Source organism: Stomoxys calcitrans, chromosome 1, assembly GCF_963082655.1.
Source record: "Stomoxys calcitrans chromosome 1, idStoCalc2.1, whole genome shotgun sequence".
Taxonomy (NCBI): Eukaryota; Metazoa; Arthropoda; class Insecta; order Diptera; family Muscidae; genus Stomoxys; species Stomoxys calcitrans.
The window spans coordinates 263208865-263227880 of record NC_081552.1 but is presented as its reverse complement, the minus strand read 5'-3'; the positions used below and the strand labels follow the sequence as shown (position 1 = coordinate 263227880).

Sequence of the window (19016 nt, the reverse complement as noted above, 5' to 3'; positions counted from 1 at the left end):
GCACAGATATTTAATATGGACGCAGGTCGTTGGGGATTGCAATCGGTTTACATTTGGATATAACTCCCATATAAACCGATCTCCCGATTTGACCTATTGAGCTCTACAAGCCGCAATTTTTGTCCGATTTGGCTAACATTTTGCACATAGTTTTCTGTGATGATTTCCAACAAGTACGGTCTAAATTGGTCTATAACCTGATATTGCTCCCGATCTTCGAATTTGACTTCTTGAGCCCCTGGAAGCAGCAATTTTTGTCCGATCTGGATGAAATTGCATGCGATGTTTTATTACGACTTCCAACATCTGTGCCAAATATCTTCAAAATCAGTCTCATATGGCTCCCATAAAAACCGGTCTCTCCATTATCCTTGTTCGGTTCCACGATGCTTTCATTTTTGCTGGTTCGACAGAAGTTTGGTATGTAGAACAACCTAATGCCCATCAACTCAATTTAGTTTGTATAAATTGTTAGCAGAATCCATGGTGGTGGCTTCCCAAGATTCGGGCCGGCCGAACTTAGCACCGTTTTACTTGTTTAGTATAGCCCACAGATCCTGTTTCGAATTTTCTTTTATTCCTTAGTCGTAGACAAATGGTTTCCTTTCATTGGTGTCTTCCCTTTTGGGAAAAGGCAAAAGTCAACGAGGGCCATGTCCGGTGAATACGGTGGTGTTTTTGGTCAAGCTGGTGTGTGAGCTGGTGCGTTACCATGTGAAGAATCCATGATTGGGTTATCCAAAATTCTGTGCGTTTCTGACGAATTGCTAAACGCAAACGGCGCAAACTTCAGGGTAGTATTCCTTATTGACTGTATGACCTTGTGACAAGAATTCATGATGCACCACGCCATTGCAGTCGACGAAAACAGGGAGCAAAGCCTTCCCATTTGAACGAATTTGACATGCTTTTCCGGTCTTGGCTCATCTGGACGTTTCCATTCGTCACCAGTTATGACCTTTTTGAAATATTTATTTTTTCTTTCGTACTAAAACATCTCCTTTGGCGGACTAGCATTAAAACATTTATGCTTAATAATTTCCGTCGTAGTGCAGATAGCTGACTAAAAAAATCCCACAAAATCTTCTGAAAGTTTTCTGTTTCAAAAGGTGTTAAATTTACCTAAAAAATAGAAAAAATAACAGCATTCCCACTAGTAAGTGGGGAATATATTCGATTCGGTTTTACAGAAATTTACCTTTTTAGAGAAATTATGCAATTTTTTCAATAAAAGCTACTTTTTGTGGTTCTTTTTGAAAATTTCCAACGTTAACGCTGGTCACAACACAAATACTTAGTGCTGAAATTCAGCCAAATCGGAGATATGCTCCCTCTAGATACTCAACAAGTATAATCGGTTGATCTGTTCATTTGGGGGCTATATCTAAACATTCACCGACTTTACATTCCCATCCGACCTGCGTCGATAAAGAGTACTTCTGAGAAATTTCACAAGAAAGTTAGTTTGTTTTGGACTTTTAGTTTTAGTATCGGAAAGATCAAGAATAAATAGACTTAATGGGGTATTAGCCTAATATTTCGAGGTGTTACAAATAGAGCTTGACAAAAGAGACTATCCGCAAAATCCAAGTGTTTAAAATACGCTGCTCAATCCGAATTTCAAATGAAGAATTGCAACTAAGAACGAACACTACCCTCGTAGTGGGGTCATCTACTATGCCGACCGCGATGATATAGCGTTAAATGTAATGGAACCCGCAAGAACAGCGAAGTAGGGGACGCCCGAATTAGATAACCTGATTAATTATGTTTATTAAAAAAAAAACAATTGTTTTTTTTTTTTTCTTTTATTTATTTATTCGTCGACTTGCGACTAAGAGGATGGAACTAAGACTGACTTTTACATTTTTAATTTACTTATTCTACAGGTATTATTTGTTAATTAATTATTGCAGTGTTAGCATAAGTTTATTTTAAATGAAATTTGATTAACACACTTTTGTAAATAATTGTATACTCAGCTCCAGACAGTTTTAACTGGAAAAATAAAATAAAGTCAAACTAAAGAATGTCAAATTCACTTATGCTTACAGTGCAATAATTGTACACGTTTTATTGGCTAATTGTTTCCAAGAACTTATCAATTTTATCAGGGGTAGTATGATTATACGTAACTACTCCCCCCTTTAGACTAGAATTCTCCTGAATTCTTTTATTTAATTTTACAGTTATATATTTATGTTTTGTTATGATTATGAAAATTAAAATAATTATTACAATTACTATAGAAATATTACATACATATGTTATTTTAGTGTGGTATTTTAATTTTCCGATATTTCTTACATTGTATTGATGTTCTTTTTCAATTTGTTCGAACGATATCTTATGTTTAAAATTTTGAGTTTTGTTTGTATTTTCAATTATTTGTCTTTCTTTTGTAATTTCTGCAATATTTGAAAAATAATAATCTTTTATCCTAACTGAACAATTATTAAAATTAATTAAATAATTTCCATTTAACAAAATTTTTTCAAAGTTACAAGTTTGATTTACAGTCGTGTTTATTGCATTTTTAATTATAATTGTGTCTATATCTAACTGTATAATTTCAAAGTCTTTATTTTTTATCAATTGACAATTATTCTTTATTAAACAATGATGACTTAACTTTAAATCTTTTAAATGTTTATTCTCTTCAAATTTATAAGTTTTATTTTGAAATTCAAAAAATCTTTCCATATTAGATTCTATTTCATTATTTTCATTATCTGGTATTGGTACAATAAATCTTAATTTTACTGTTATAAATTGTTTAGGTATTTTTATTCCAAACACAAGATAAGAGTTGTTAAGAAATGTTGTTCCAAACTGAATATATTTAAGTTTGTTATAATCTATTTCATATTTTCTTATTTCTCTACTTGTTAAAATACTTGGGTGTACAATCCCGTATTTTGCAGAAATTACATTGTCTTGCAAATGCTCTATCTTATTCTTAATTAATTGTATATTAGTCAATTGTTCTAAGTATAAACTTTTATTATTTTCTTCCTCTAAAAATTTGTTTATAGAGTTTAATTCTTGTTCTATTTTCTTTCTATCATTCTTAATTACCATCTTTAAATGACTTAAAGTTATATTGAAATAATCATTAATTACAATCTGTTGATTATTATTTTCCTTAATTTCATTAATATTAAGAAGATGTTCTTGTATGTTCCGTCTGTCTTCATCGTCCATCGTCCCAAATAACCATTTGGTCATACTTCCTATACCGTTAATTAGTCCACGTCTTTTTCTATTTTGTTTGGGTATCAACGTCATTAATTTATTTCTGGCATCTAATAGTTCTAACTCAAGTAATTCTTTGTTTTCGATTTTCATTAGAATAATGTTATCTGTTATGTCATCTAAAATTGTTTCAATTTCGTGAAGATTGATTATATGTAAAATTATGTCCGATTCATTAACAATTTTCTGATTTCCCATGCAAATGTCCATATATCCTCTTTGTTCTGTCAGAAATTTTGTAGTAATTATCCCTCTAGTCTGTGGTATCCATATTAGTATCATCAGTATTGTCCAAATCTGCAAATTTCAAAGGTCTTTTAATATTGCACGGATGTATTCGCTCCAGTTTTGTCTTTTTATATTTCGGTTGTTCCTTATGTCGGACGGCCTTATAATTTTTTATAAACCCTTCTTTTCTATTTTCCTTATAATCTTCTCTAGAGTTATTTATTTTATCTATTATTTTTCTTTTACTGTCCTCTAAATACTTTCTAACTTTATTTTCATCCATTTTTCCTTGTTGAACCTCTTTAGGAGTACATTTAATAGTTGAGTGATATCGTTCGTTGTAATTTCTAATTGATCTCTGAATTAATTGTTTCACCGGTATTTCCTTATTTGCTTTATACATTATCCTAAACTTTTCCGCAATTGTGTTGTGAAATCGTTCTATGTCGGCGTTTCCCGTGTGACTATTAGGTTTGGTCAGATGCAATTCTATATTTTCATTGTCTAAGAATTCCTTTAGTCTAGTGGCTTTAAATTCATTATCGGCTATTATTTTCCTTGGCTTCCCTACCTTTGTAAAATGATCATCTAATTGCTCCATTATTGTTAAATGATTTCTATCATTCAATGGATACGCTGCACCGAATTTAGAAAATTTATCAATTATTGTCAAAAAATGAAATCTTTTAATCACATATGTGTCAATATGTATTATTTCGTTTTTCGTCGACGGTGTTTCTGTGTATGAGAATTTCAATTTAATTGGATTTCTATCATATTTTATCTCCTGACAAACTTCACATTGATTTATAACTAATTGAATTAGTTCCATTAATCTTGGGTAATAAATTTTATTTTTTATTTGGTTATAGGTTTCCTGTATGCCCGAGTGCATACTTTCTTTTACATGATATAATGATATCTGTTTCACCGCCTCCACTTCTGTTTCTATATCTTGAGCCCTGATAGTGCATTTAATAAATTCCACTTGTTTCTCATTAGAGTACATTTCTATTAGTTTTTCCTGAACAGTATTATAGCTTCTCTCCGATACTTCCGAAAATATACCTATTTTTCCTTTGGTAATATACTTTCTAAATATTTCCCCCATTTCGTGAAAATCACTTTCCGCTATGAAAATTATCCTTTTATTATGTAAATGTTTTATTTCCTGAACTTTATCATTTGTAAGTATAATCTGTGTCCTGTACTTATTCACTATTTCTTCTTTTATAAAGAAATGATCTTGTAAATTTTCATCAGCTGAATGAATTGTAATCATTGATACATCATCATCATCCTCAATATTATTTATTATTCTCAATTCTGAATTATTCTCCGAATTTTGTACCTTATCTGAAATGGTATCATCTTCATTATCTTTCTCAATTCTACTTAGAAAATCTGCCACCTTGTTTTCCTTGCCTTTTATGTATTCTATATTAAAATCGTATTCTCCTAATTTCAAAAGCCATCGCTGGTGCCTGGGTGACATGTCTTTCCCTCTATATTTTGTGTGTAAAAATCTGATGGGTTGGTGATCCGTAAATATTTTAAATTTTCGACCATAGAGGTATGGTCTCAAATAATTAACGCTCCATAATATTGCTAGAAATTCTTTGTCCGTTGCCGAATAATTTCTTTCGTGATTGTTAAGCGTTCTTGATGCAAAACAAATTGGATGTCCCTCCTGTGACAGGACAGCACCGATTGCGTAATTCGACGCATCTGTAGTTAATGTAAATTGTCTTTCATAATTTGGGTATCTTAAAATTGGATGAGAGCTAATTAAAGATTTTAATTTTTCAAAAGCTTCTATGTATGTAGGGTCCCTTAAATTTATTTTTACACCTTTCTTTAAGTATTTTGTTATTGGCTGTGCGACTTTAGCATAATCTCTCACAAATTTTCTATAATATCCCGTTAATCCCAGGAAACTTTTGATTTGTTTTTCTGTTTTAGGTAAATCTAATTCTTGAATAACCTTAATTTTATTGGGGTTTGGTTTTAGTCCTTCCTTTGTCAGAATATGCCCCAAAAATTCCGTCTCTCTTTTCATGAAATTACATTTGTCGATTTGTATTTTTAAATTTGCCCGTTCCAATACCGTGAAAATGTCCGTTATGGCTTTAACGTGTTCCTTAAGAGAAGTACTAAAAATAAGTATATCGTCCAGATAAACTACACATGTTTTATTAATGAAATCTCTTAGTGTTTCATTCATTAATCGTTGGAATGTCGCTGGGGCATTTTTTAACCCAAACGGCATTCTTATGAATTCATATAATCCGTGAGGTGTCACAAAAGCTGTTTTCTCTCTGTCCTGTTCTCTTATTAGAATTTGATGGTATCCCTTGGCTAGATCCAAGGTAGTAAAATATTGTGCTCGTCCTAGTTTATCTAAAATTGAATCTATGTTCGGTAGTGGATATTTATCATCGATCGTCACTTCATTAAGCTTCCTATAATCTATCACTAATCTATATTTACGCTCTCCAGAATTATCTATTTTCTTGGGTACTACTATTAATGGGCTTGAATATCTTGAACAACTTTTCCTAATTATGCCCTGTTCCTCCATTTCCCTGATCTGTCGTCGTACTTCTTCTTCATGTTGTGGCGGATATCTGTATAATTTGGAATTTATCTGTTCATTTGTTGTCGTTCTTATTTCATGTTTTATTGTCATTGTACTTGTCAATTGGTCCCCTTCTTTAAAAAATATTTTGTCGAATCTTCTTAAAATTCTCGTAACTTCTAAATGCTCCTCTGCATTTAAATGATTCAACTGAATTCTGTCCAAGTCAACTTCCAGTTTTTCCAATGAACATATTTCCAAATCCCTATATGGATTAATTAAAAATTTTGTAATCTCGTTATTAAATGTTATGTGTCCGTCTATTAAATTTATCATCGTGTTAAAATGGTTTAGTAAATCAACTCCTATAATAAAATTGTACTTTCTTCCTTTTAACTCTTGCATTTTCCACTTAATTTTTGTATAATTTGGTAAGTTAAATTCCATAGGTGCGTCAGTTATAACTTCAAATTTAATTATGTCCTTCCTAGTTATGGTGCTAAATTCTATAGGTTGTTTTAGTAAAACTCGTTCAAAATCTTTTACCTTACTGTCAATCAGGCTTAAGTTTGCGCCTGTATCAATCAAAGCTTTATATTTCCTTTTATTAATCGTAATGGTTATGGTAGGTAAACAATCGGAGGTTGTTTCCGAAAAAAATTATTTTGTCTTTGGTCTTGTCCGTTATCCTGATGTAAATTTGGTTCAGAGTTTCCTACTACTCGATAATTATCTACTTCTATATTGTCTATTTCCATAGGTTCCTGCTGGTCTTGCCTAGGTTGATTCAAGCGATTTTGGCTGAAATTTGGTCTAGGGTTTCCTACCTGTTGCTGAAACCTTCTGAAATTTCCCGACATATTATTATAGTTACTTTGTTGGACTCTATACTGTCCTGAATGATTAAAATTTCCATTTTGATTCCTATTATTATAGTTATTATTATAACTGTTATTTTGTTGGACTCTATACTGTCCTGAATGATTAAAGTTTCTATTCCTATTATAGTTATCGTTATTATTATTATTATAGGTTTTATTATTATCATTATTATTTCGTTCTTGTCTAATATCCGACCTAAAATTATTTTGTCCTAACCAATTCCGTTGATTATATCCCTGGTTATTACTGTTAATCTGCGGATTAAAATTATTCCTATTTTGCGACCGATTTTGTCTAAATGTTACGTCGTCTTTAGTCCTAAACTTCCTATATTCTGGCCTAATGCATGTGTCTTCAAATCTCCTTCTTGTCAATATTTTTAATATATCATTAATGTTTCTTTCTTCGTAAATTTTGTCTAACAGTGTACCTTGTGTCATTTCCTTAACTGTATTTACTAAAAGACTGTCCACGTTTGATAAGTCAATATAGTGGTCATTTCGGTAATAAACTATTAACTCATCTGCCTTATATTTTAGATTCTGCAACTCTATTATTAATTCACTTACCGAATTTACTTTTAAGTTGGCTATCATCCTATATATATTGTGTGGTTCCACGTTCGGTCTATACCTTAGTTTTAAAGTCTCCTTGATTAGTTGCCAGTTGTCCGGTGTGGGTATGTTTATTATGACGTTTTTAGCTTGTCCCTGGATTATTTTATAGAATATTGTTCTTATGGCCTCTTTCTTAATATTTTCATCTTGTATAGTTGACAGCAAGTACTCAGTGCTACTAAAAAAGCTGTTCACCGTTACTTCTCCGGTGCCGGTGAAAATGGGTAGATGATTTATCGTTTTTAAAATGTTGTCTTTTGCATTATTTGATTGTGTATCATATAACACCGGGTTACGCTGTTGTTGTTGTAGTTCTTGTGTTTGCTGTTGCAATTCTAGATATGCTTGGCGTAACCGTTCCAATTGTTGATCCTTTCTGGCTAGTTCTTCTGCCACATTTACGGATGCGATGTGAGCTTGTTCCTCCATTCTTCTTCGTTTGTCGAAGACTTTTTGCCTTTGCGAATACACTTTTAAAAGAAAAAAAAAAAAGGATTGACTTCCTTTATCTAGTGGTGTCCACTTAACTTAAATGTTCACTGCACTATTGTTTATTTTAGTGGTGTTCAATTTTTTGAATTATTCACTGCACTATTGTTTATTTTAGTGGTGTTCAATTTTTTGAATTATTCACTGCACTATTGTTTATTTTATAATCCTGGAGGGTCCCGTAGGATTCGCAGAATTTATTTAATTATTTATAATTTAGGTACGTTTCACTGGATCCTTTTTAATTCCTAAAGGATCCTACCGACTGCGCCAATTAGATAACCTGATTAATTATGTTTATTAAAAAAAAAACAATTGTTTTTTTTTTTTTCTTTTATTTATTTATTCGTCGACTTGCGACTAAGAGGATGGAACTAAGACTGACTTTTACATTTTTAATTTACTTATTCTACAGGTATTATTTGTTAATTAATTATTGCAGTGTTAGCATAAGTTTATTTTAAATGAAATTTGATTAACACACTTTTGTAAATAATTGTATACTCAGCTCCAGACAGTTTTAACTGGAAAAATAAAATAAAGTCAAACTAAAGAATGTCAAATTCACTTATGCTTACAGTGCAATAATTGTACACGTTTTATTGGCTAATTGTTTCCAAGAACTTATCAATTTTATCAGGGGTAGTATGATTATACGTAACTCCCGAGAAGCACATGGATCCGCTCCACCCAAAGAGAATTGAATTCAATCCATATATGTTGGCTTTGGTCAACGAAAGAGCAAGATTGAGAGAGCTTGTTGATGCCCACACTGAACTTTGGAAAGACTACGTTAGTTTACATCCTTCCTATGGTGGAGGGCGTATACATAGCTTCAGAGTGAACCCAATTCATTGGTGTCCTATCGACAAAAAATTTATTTTCAATGATGATAATTTTCTTTTCAGCAACTTGTAGAAGGTTTTCTACTTGAAGGAGTTGCTGATAGTATCATTATCTAGCTTACCATAATATGTTAGTAAAATTTTCAATTATATGTTTATTGTTTATCTGCAAAGCTTTTTACAAATATGAAAAATTGCTTTGACACAAACTGCTTGGCATATGTCTCTCTCCCCTGTGTATGAGACATTTAATCATTTTTTCCTTTGACTCTTGGTTGCACCGGGTCTGCAAGTTTTGGAATAAAAAATTGTTTACACTCCTCCCAATCAAAGTTGTGTCCAGGCTCGGCGATAATGTTGTGTTTGCAAATGTTTCACAATTAGGAGCAGGTTAGTGAGTCACATGGTTTGCGCTTGATTAGGCCGCAAAGAAGGTGAGGCCTGGCAATGCGTGAGAGATTTTCGCACGTTGCAAGTGGGTAGGTTTGAATTTACTGGTCTAAGAATGGTGCAATACACAGTGGGGTAGTTGAAAATTACAAAAAAAAAAACCTTAAAGGAATAATTCATCAAACAAAAGAACATTTATAAATGTTGGTATTATTAAACCCACCACCTCAATCCGTTTGCAACACAACGAAAAATACATTTCCAACCATAACTGCTAAATTTCCGATTAAAACTTCATTAAGGAACAGGCGCCACTTCTCTCATATCAATGAGTGCAGTCCGATTAATGTTTAAGCTCAACGAAAGTTGCCTTTTATATTGCCGAGTTCGAACGGCGAGCCATATCACTTGGTGGAGAAGTTTCAACATGGCAGGGTACCTCACAAATATAGCCACACCCAGATAAATAAGTCTGCTGATATCAGCAAACACTGTCTGTTGATATTACGCGGATGTCGAAAAACCTAACACAACTCACTGTCTCAAATTTCGGCGAATACGCACAATAAATGGGCCTTGGGGTCATAAACCTTAACTCGAGAGATCGGTCTATATGTCTGCTATATCCAAAACTGGACCGATCTGAGCCAAATTGAAGAAGGATGTCGAAGGGCCCAACACAACTCACTGTCCCAAATTTCGGCGACATCGGACAATTAATGCGCCTTTTATGGGTCCAAAATCTTAAATCGTGAGATCGGTCTATATGGTAGCTATATTCAAATCTGGACCGATCTAAGCCAAATTGAGAAGGATGTCGAAGATTCTAACACAATTCACTGTCCCAAGTTTCGGCGACATCGGACAATAAATTCGCCTTTTATGGGCTCAAAACCTAAAATCGAGAGATCGGTCTATATGGTAGCTTTATTCAAAACTGAACCGATCTAAGCCAAATTGAAGAAGGATGTCGAAGGTTCTAACATAACTCACTGTCCCAAATTTCGGCGATATCGGACAATAAATGCGTCTTTTATGGGCCCAAAACCTTAAATCGGCGGATCGGTCTATATGGCAGCTATATCCAAATCTGAACCGATCTGTGCCATATTACAGAAGAATGTCGAGGGGCCTAACACAACTCACTGTCCCAAATTTCGGCGATATCGGACAATTAATGAGCCTTTTATGGGTCCAAAACCTTAAATCGTGAGATCGGTGTATATGGTAGCTATATTCAAATCTGGACCGATCTAAGCCAAATTGAAGAAGGATGTCGAAGGTCCTAACACAACTCACTGTCCCAAATTTCGGTGACATCGGACAATAAATGCGTCTTTTATGGGCCCAAAACCCTAAATCAAGTGATCGGTCTATATGGCAGCTGTATTCAAATCTGAACCGATCTGGGCCATATTGCAGAAGTATGTCGAGGGGCCTAACACAACTCACTGTCCCAAATTTCGGCGACATCGGACAATAAATGCGTCTTTTATGGGCCCAAAACCTTAAACAAGTTATCGGTCTATATGATAGCTATATCCAAATCTGAACCGATCTCTGCCATATTGCACAAGTATATCGAGGCGCTTAATTTAACTAACTGTTCCACATTTTGGCAAAATCGGATAATAAATACGCCTTTTATGGGCGCAAGACCTTAAATCGAAAGGTCGGTCTATATGACAGCTATATCCAAATCTGGAGCGATCTGGGACAAATTGCAGAATGATGTTGAAGGGCCTAACACAACTCACTCTCCCAAATGTTAGCAAAATTGTAATTGTAAATGGGCCAAATCAGCCCAGGTTTCGATATAGCTGCCATATAAACCGATATTGGGTCTTGACTTCTTGAGCCTCTAGAGGGCGCAATTCCTATTCGATTTGGCTGTGGTGTTTTGGTATCACTTCCAACGTCTATGCAAAGTATGGCCTAAATCAGTCCATAACCTGATATGGCCGCCATATAAACCGATCTCCCGATTAGACTTCTTGAGCTTCTATAGGGCGCAATTCTTATGCGATTTGGCTGAAATTTTTACATATGTCCGTATGGCTTCCAACAACTGTGCCAAGTATGATATTAATCTTTTAATAACCTGATATGGCTGCCATATAAACCGGTCTCCCAATTTGCCACTCTGAGCCACTGGATGGCACAATTTTTACTCGATTTCCCTGAAATTTTCGAGGTGGCATTTTTCTATGACTTCTAACAGCCATGACAAGTACGGTCTATATCGGTCGATAACTTTATGTAGATCATATATATATTGAAAAAGTCATTCAAAGAACTTGACAAATGCGATCCATGGTGGCGGGTATAAAGGGTGATTTTTTTGAGGTTAGGATTTTCATGCATTAGTATTTGACAGATCACGTGGGATTTCAGACATGGTGTCAAAGAGAAAGATGCTCAGTATGCTTTGACATTTCATCATGAATAGACTTACTAACGAGCAACGCTTGCAAATCATTGAATTTTATTACCAAAATCAGTATTCGGTTCGAAATGTGTTCATTCATGTGTTCAGCGATGAGGCTCATTTCTGGTTGAATGGCTACGTAAATAAGCAAAATTGCCGCATTTGGAGTGAAGAGCAACCAGAAGCCGTTCAAGAACTGCCCATGCATCCCGAAAAATGCACTGTTTGGTGTGGTTTGTACGCTGGTGGAATCATTGGACCGTATTTTTTCAAAGATGCTGTTGGACGCAACGTTACGGTGAATGAACACATTTCGAACCGAACACTGATTTTGGTAATAAAATTCAATGATTTGCAAGCGTTGCTCGTTAGTAAGTCTATTCATGATGAAATGTCAAAGCATACTGAGCATCTTTCTCTTTGACACCATGTCTGAAATCCCACGTGATCTGTCAAATACTAATGCATGAAAATCCTAACCTCAAAAAAATCACCCTTTATAAGATTTGGCCCGGCCGAACTTAGCACGAACTTTGAAATATTTATGGTATTTTTGTGCTTTTTTTACCTTTTACCATTTGCAAACAGCAGGAGTGTTTGCTCTTTTTGTAAAAAGTTACTGCTGTCCCATTTTCAGCAGACTTTCTGCTGTAATAGCAAACATTTTTGCTGGTTTTACGAAAAATGTCTCTGAGTGCAGCATTTGTAAGGAGAAAACCACCACTGAAAAACTTTCTGATGATCACGAATGGATTTGAACCCAGGCTTTCGGCGTCATAGACAGACATGCTAACCTTTGCGTTACGGTGGCCTCCATCGATAGAACCAAATCAATTGGAAGTCACGAGAGAAAACATTGTAAAAAAGTTTTGCACAATTGGATGAAAATTGCGCCCTCTATAGGCGCAGTAAAAATTGGTGAAAATTTCGCCCTCTATAGGCGCAATGTATCTTATAGGATGCATATAGTGTCAGATTGTTTATTACAGGGTATTATAACTTAGTGAATTTGTTTGTAACACCCAAAAGGAAGAGAGATAGACCCATTGATAAGTATACCGATCGACGCAGAATCACTTTCTGATTCGATTTAGCTATGTCCGTCTGTCTGTCCGTCCGTCTGTCTGTCCGTCCGTCTATCCATGTTAATTTGTGTACAAAGTACAGGTCGCAGTTTTCATCCGATCGTCTTCAAATTTGGTACAGGCATGTTTTTCGGCCCAGAGACGAAGCCTATTGAAATTGGAAAAAGTCGGTTCAGATCTGGATATAGCTCCCATATATATGTTCGTCCGATTTGCAGTAATATTGCAACAATATGGTCATTTGTTAACCGATTCTCTCGAAATTTGGTAGAAAGGATTTTTTTACGAATCTGGACATTACAGGTGAATTTCATGGAAATCGGTTCAGATTTAGATATAGCTCTGTTATATATATATATCGCCCGATTTTTACTCCTAGAACCACTGCAAGCACATTTATAGACCAATCTTGCCAAAATATTGCACAACGCTTTCCTCGACGACTACCACAATATACATAGAGTTTGGTCAAAACCGGTTCAGATTTAGATATAGCTTCCATATATATGTTCGTCCGATTTGCAGTAATATTGCAATAAAATGGTCTTTTGTTAGCCGATTTTTTCGAAATTCGTCAGTTGGGATTTTCTCTTGACTCTCAATATTATTGGTGTATTTCATGGAAATCGGTTCGGATTTAGATATAGCTCTCATATATATATACCGTCCGATTTTAACTTCTAGAGTCATAGCAAGTGCATTTATTGATCCATCTTGCCAAAATTTTGCAAAACGCTTTCCTCGACGACTGCCACAGTAACTGAGGAGTTTGCTTGAAATCGGTTCAGATTTAGATATAGCTCTCATAGATATGTTCGTCCGATTTTGAGAAATATTGCAAAAAAGTGATCATTAGTTATTCGATTTTCTCGAAATTCGCCATGAGGGATTTTCTTATAACTCTCAATATTAATGGTGAAATTCATAGAAATCGTCCGAGATTTAGATATAGCAGCCATATATGTATATCGCCAGATTTTCACCCCAAGAGCCACTGCAAGCGCATTGTTTGACCAATCTTGGGAAAATTTTTAACAACGCTTTCCTCAATGACTGCCACATTATCTGAGAAGTTTGCTTGGAATCGGCTCAGAATTAGATATAGCTCGTATATCCATGTTCGTCAGATTTTGGGTAATTTGCCATAATGTTGTCATTTGTCAACCGTAGTTTTTATAGTTTGAACATATTTGCGCGCCGAAGTCCATCAAAATTGGTTCAGAATTGGATATAGGTCACACATTGTACTTAAAGGGTAGGTGTAGGGTATAATACAGTCAGCACCGCCCGACATTTGCCCTTCCCTACTGTTTTTTCTTCAATTTTTCAAAAACCGTATCTTTGCCGATAGTAGACATAGACATGTTTTTACTTGTTTTTAATTAATTTTTACTGTTTTAAGGCCCAATTTAATTTAACAAATTTTTTTTCATATCTTCCACTGTGCTGCGTATCGCAAGAGTTCGACTCAATTTAAAGGTTTCAGACAGATTGAGATGCTGTTGCAAGCATAGCTGAAATATGCTTTTGGGTGTTTGCATTATAACTGTAACTGGAAAGTATATAAGGAGTTTTGGTCATTTGAAATATGCATCAGTAAAGTGTTCTTCGGCAAACGGTGGATATCACTAACTCGGAGCGGTATTTGCAAAACTAAGGAAACAATTTGAGTCGAATTCATAATGATGAAGGTATAAAAGAACATTCGTTTTTTTTTTTTGCAAAAAGACCAAAAGACAAGAAGGATATAGCATCAAAGTTATAATTAACAAGAAAAAATTGTGTTGGAGATTGAAAATAATAAACCCAAAAAAAAAATTATTAAAAAATTATAATAAATATTTCAAAGTGACAAAAAAGTGAACAACTGGAAATGCTTTCAACATAAAAAGAATGATAACTTTAAGGAAAACTTTATTAATAAAACAAGTAAAAAGGCGCTAAGTTCGGCCGGGCCGAACTTTGGATACCCACCACCTCGGATATATATGTAAAACACCTTTCATCAAAATCCGGTGAAAATTGCATACCTTAGCAGTTATATCGAAATATGATCCGATTTGGACCAAATACTAATAAGTTCAAGTCATTGTTCAATTAGGTATAACAAAATATTGGTCTTTTTAGTAGCCATATCTAAAAATAAACCGATCTGAAACATATATAACATGGATGTCGAAGAGCCTAACATAAGTCACTGTGTCGAATTTCAGTTATATCGGCTTATACATGCGTCTTTTTGGGGCCGAGATTTCAAATCGAGATATCAGTCTATATAAGCAATATGCAAATCTTGATCGATCCAGACCAAATTGCAGAAATATGTGGAGGAGCTGAACTTTACTCTCTGCCCCAAATTTAGGCAACATCGGACAATAAATTCGCTTTTTATGGCCCCAAACCCTAAAACCATACGGCAGCTATATCCAAATCTGGACCGATCTGTCCCATAATACATTAGTCTGTCAAGGGGCTTTACTTAACTCACTGTCCCAAATTTCAGCAAAATCGGAAAATAAATACGGCTTTTATGGTCCTAAGGCCCTAAATCGGAGGATCGGTCTATATGGCAGCTATATCCAAATCTGGACCGATCTGAGCCAAATTGACGAAGGATGTCGAAGGGCCTAACACAACTCACTGTCCCGAATTTCATCAAAATCGGATAAATAAATGTGGCTTTTGTGGGCCTAAGACCCTAAATCGGAGGGTCGGTTTATATGGCACCTATATCTAAATCTGGACTGATCTGGGCCAAATTGAAGAAGGATGTCAAGGGACTTCACTTAACTCACTGTCCCAAATTTCGGCGACATCGGACAATAAATGCGCCTTTTATGGCCCCAAAACCTAAAACCGAGAGACCGGTCTATATGGCAGCTGTATCCAAATCTGGACCGATCTGTCCCATAATGCAGAAGTATGTCAAGGGGTTTAACCTAACTCACTGTACCGAATTTCAGCAAAATTGGATAAGTAAATGTGACTTTTATGGGACTAAGACCCTAATCGGAGGATCGGTCTTTATGGCAGCTTTATCCAAATCTGGACCGCTCTGGGTCAAATTGACGGAGGATTTCGAAGGGTCTAACACAACTCACTGTCCCGAATTTCAGCAAAATCGGATTATAAATGTGGCTTTTATGGGCCTAAGACCCTAAATAGGAGGATCGGTCTATATGGCAGCTATATCCAAATCTGAACCGATCTGGGCGAAATTGAAAACGAAGTCGAAGGGCCCAACACAAACCACTGTCCCAAATTTCAGCAAAATCGGATAATAAATGTGGCTTTTACGCCACAAAACCTGAAACCGAGAGATCGGTCTATATGACAGCTATATTCAAATCTGGACTGATCTCTCCCATAATGCAGAAGTATGTCAAGGGGCTTAACCTAACTCACTTTACCAAATTTCAGCAAAATCGTATAAATAAATGTGGCTTTTATGGGCCTAAGGCCCTAAATCGGCGGATCGGTCTATATGGCAGCTATATCCAAATCTGGACCGATCTGTCCCATAATGCAGAAGTCTGTCAAGGGGCTTTACTTAACTCACTGTTCCAAATTTCATTAAAATCGGATAATAAATGTGGCTTTTATGGGCCTAAGGCCCTAAATCGGCGGATCGGTCTATATGGCAGCTATATCCAAATCTGGACCGATCTGTCCCATAATGCAGAAGTCTGTCAAGGGGCTATACTTAACTCACTGTTCCAAATTTCAGCAAAATCGGATAATAAATGTGGTTTTTATGGGACTAAGACCCTAAATCGGAGGGTCGGTTTGTATGGCAGCTATATCCGAATCTGAACCGATCTGTCCCATAATGCAGAAGTATGTCAAAAGGCTTAACCTAACTCACTGTTCCAAATTTCAGCAAAATTGGATAATAAATGTGGCTTTTATAGGCCTTAGACCCTAATTAGGAGGATCGGTCTATATGGCAGCTATATCCAAATCTGGACCGATCTGGGCCAAATTGGCGAAGAATTTCGAAGGGTCTAACACAACTCACTGTCCCAAATTTCATCAAAATCGGCTAATAAATGTGGCTTTTATAGGCCTAAGATCCTAAAACGGCGGATCGGTCTATATGGGGGCTATATCAAGATATAGTCCGATATAGCCTATCTTCGAATTTAACGTGCTTATGGACAAAAAAAAAAATCTGTGCAAAGTTTCAGCTCAATATCTCTATTTTTAAAGGCTGTAGCGTGATTTCAACAGACAGAAGGACAGACGGACGGACATGTCTAGATGGTCTTAGATTTTTACGCTGATCAAGAATATATACTTAAAAGGGTGGGAAATGGATATTTCGATGTGTTGCAAACGGAATGACAAAATGAATATACCCCCATCCTTCGATGGTGGGTATAAAAATTAATTTACAACCTTATATTCAAAAATACCTTATCTTATGTTCTTTCAAGTATATCGTTGCCATTGCATTCATTGCAACTGCTGTCCAATCCTTACCAATTGAATTGGGTCACTATGGTCATGGACAACTTATCCATGCTGCTCCCGTCCTAGCTCATGCCCATGCCGAACCTGTGGTTTGTAAAAAATGGACTTTCAATTGTAATTTATCGAAAAGAAATAAATCACCTGTAAACTGTATTACTTCCGCAGGCATATCCCAAATACTCCTTCAATTATGGCATTAAGGATCCTCACACCGGTGATATTAAGTCACAAACTGAAGAACGTGATGGTGATGCTGTCAAAGGTCAATATTCATTGGTCGAAGCTGATGGTTCAGTCCGAACTGTGGACTACAGTGCCGATGATCACAATGGATTCAATGCCGTCGTTCATAAGACTGCACCAGCAGCACATGCAGCTCCTATTCATGCAATTCATGCGGCTCCAATTTATGCGCATGCTCCCGCTCCAGCTCTGTTACATCATTATTAGAGAGAAAATAAAAACAACACTAAAGGAGATTAAAATACATCTTGGCTAGATGTAAGATCAAACGAATTTGAAGAAGACTTGTAATATCTTGAGTGTGGTTTGTAGATTAGCTGGTTAAGTTTTAAGAAGAATTGTCTATTTTATAGATTACTTTCATTTCATTTTATTAGCCTTACAATTGAATAGCTCAACCACATTTATGAGTGTAGAATGTTTAACAATTTGCAGTTTGTTTTTTATTAATTTCATTATTTCGATATTAATTTGCAACAAAATTTTAGTGACTAAAACTTCACTAAATAACTTTTCTTTCAACAACTAGTCTTCTAAAAATATTTTCTTTTTATTTGTGATAAAACTATTTTTTTTTTCGTTTTATGTACCTGTTTTAACAGTTTTACCTTATTTCCTAACATACAATTTGCAGTTTCTACTATTGCTTATGTTTTATATTATAAATACAGAATACACCACGAATGATTTGCAACAAAACAGCAAAGCTTATAGATACAAATAAAAGCGAAAAAAAATTATGAAGTGAAAACACCTTTCTCACACCTAAGAAGTAGCTCAAAACTTTATGATTGCAACTCTTTAATCTTCACTGACAGACTGAACGCCCTTTCATTTCCTTTTAAGCCATTATTAGAGTTGGGCGATTGGTAAATGCCCAAAAGGTATTCACCCGGAAAAATAGGTTACTTACTTACTTTACTTTAATTGGATATGACAGAATATTTGTTCCACTACCCGAACGTAGAATAGCGTTCCAAGCGCCTCGATTTTCTGCGCTCATTCCAAAATCTCTGACACCAAGTTTCGAGGTGTCTCCCACCACTTGATCTTTTCATCGGGCTTTTGGTCATCCTGGTTTGCGTGTACCACCGTGTTTGCCTTCAAAAAACTTCTTTGCTGGAGCTTCTTCATTCATTCAGACAACATAACCTAAGCAACGCAGCCGTTATGTTTTGATGCATGTACTATTCTATCGTCGTCATACAGCTCGGGGTTCATACGACGCCTATATTCTCCATTACGAAGAATCTTCCTCTCAAATACTCCAAGAACTGCCTCATCTACTTTCACAAGTACCCATGCTTCAGAATCATATAGCAGCACGGGTAGTATCAGTGTCTTGTATAGTGTAATCTTCGTCTATCGAGAGGTGGCCTAGTTTCTAAACTGCTTACTTGGTTCAAAGTAGCATCTGTTTGCCAGTATTATTCTCAAAACTGGTGTCATTCGTTTCGGTTACGGCAGTGCCGAGGTAGACAAAGTTACTGACTGTCTCAAAGT

General features: G+C 35.4%; 1 protein-coding gene across 1 annotated transcript; it reads left to right on the top strand.

Moving 5' to 3' along the window:
• The first annotated feature begins 14416 nt into the window (after positions 1 to 14416).
• On the top strand, positions 14417 to 17935 carry LOC106094272 (cuticle protein 8). Its single transcript, XM_013261475.2, has 3 exons — positions 14417 to 14488; positions 17234 to 17359; positions 17436 to 17935. Exons 1-3 carry the CDS (start codon positions 14480 to 14482, stop codon positions 17718 to 17720), a joined length of 420 nt encoding a protein of 139 aa, XP_013116929.1. The 5' UTR covers positions 14417 to 14479; the 3' UTR covers positions 17721 to 17935.
• The last annotated feature ends 1081 nt before the right edge of the window (positions 17936 to 19016 follow it).

Coding starts and splice junctions, on each gene's coding strand:
- LOC106094272 (XM_013261475.2), top strand. Junction 17,360..17,435: donor ATGCCCATGCCGAACCTGTG/GTTTGTAAAAAA, acceptor TTACTTCCGCAG/GCATATCCCAAATACTCCTT.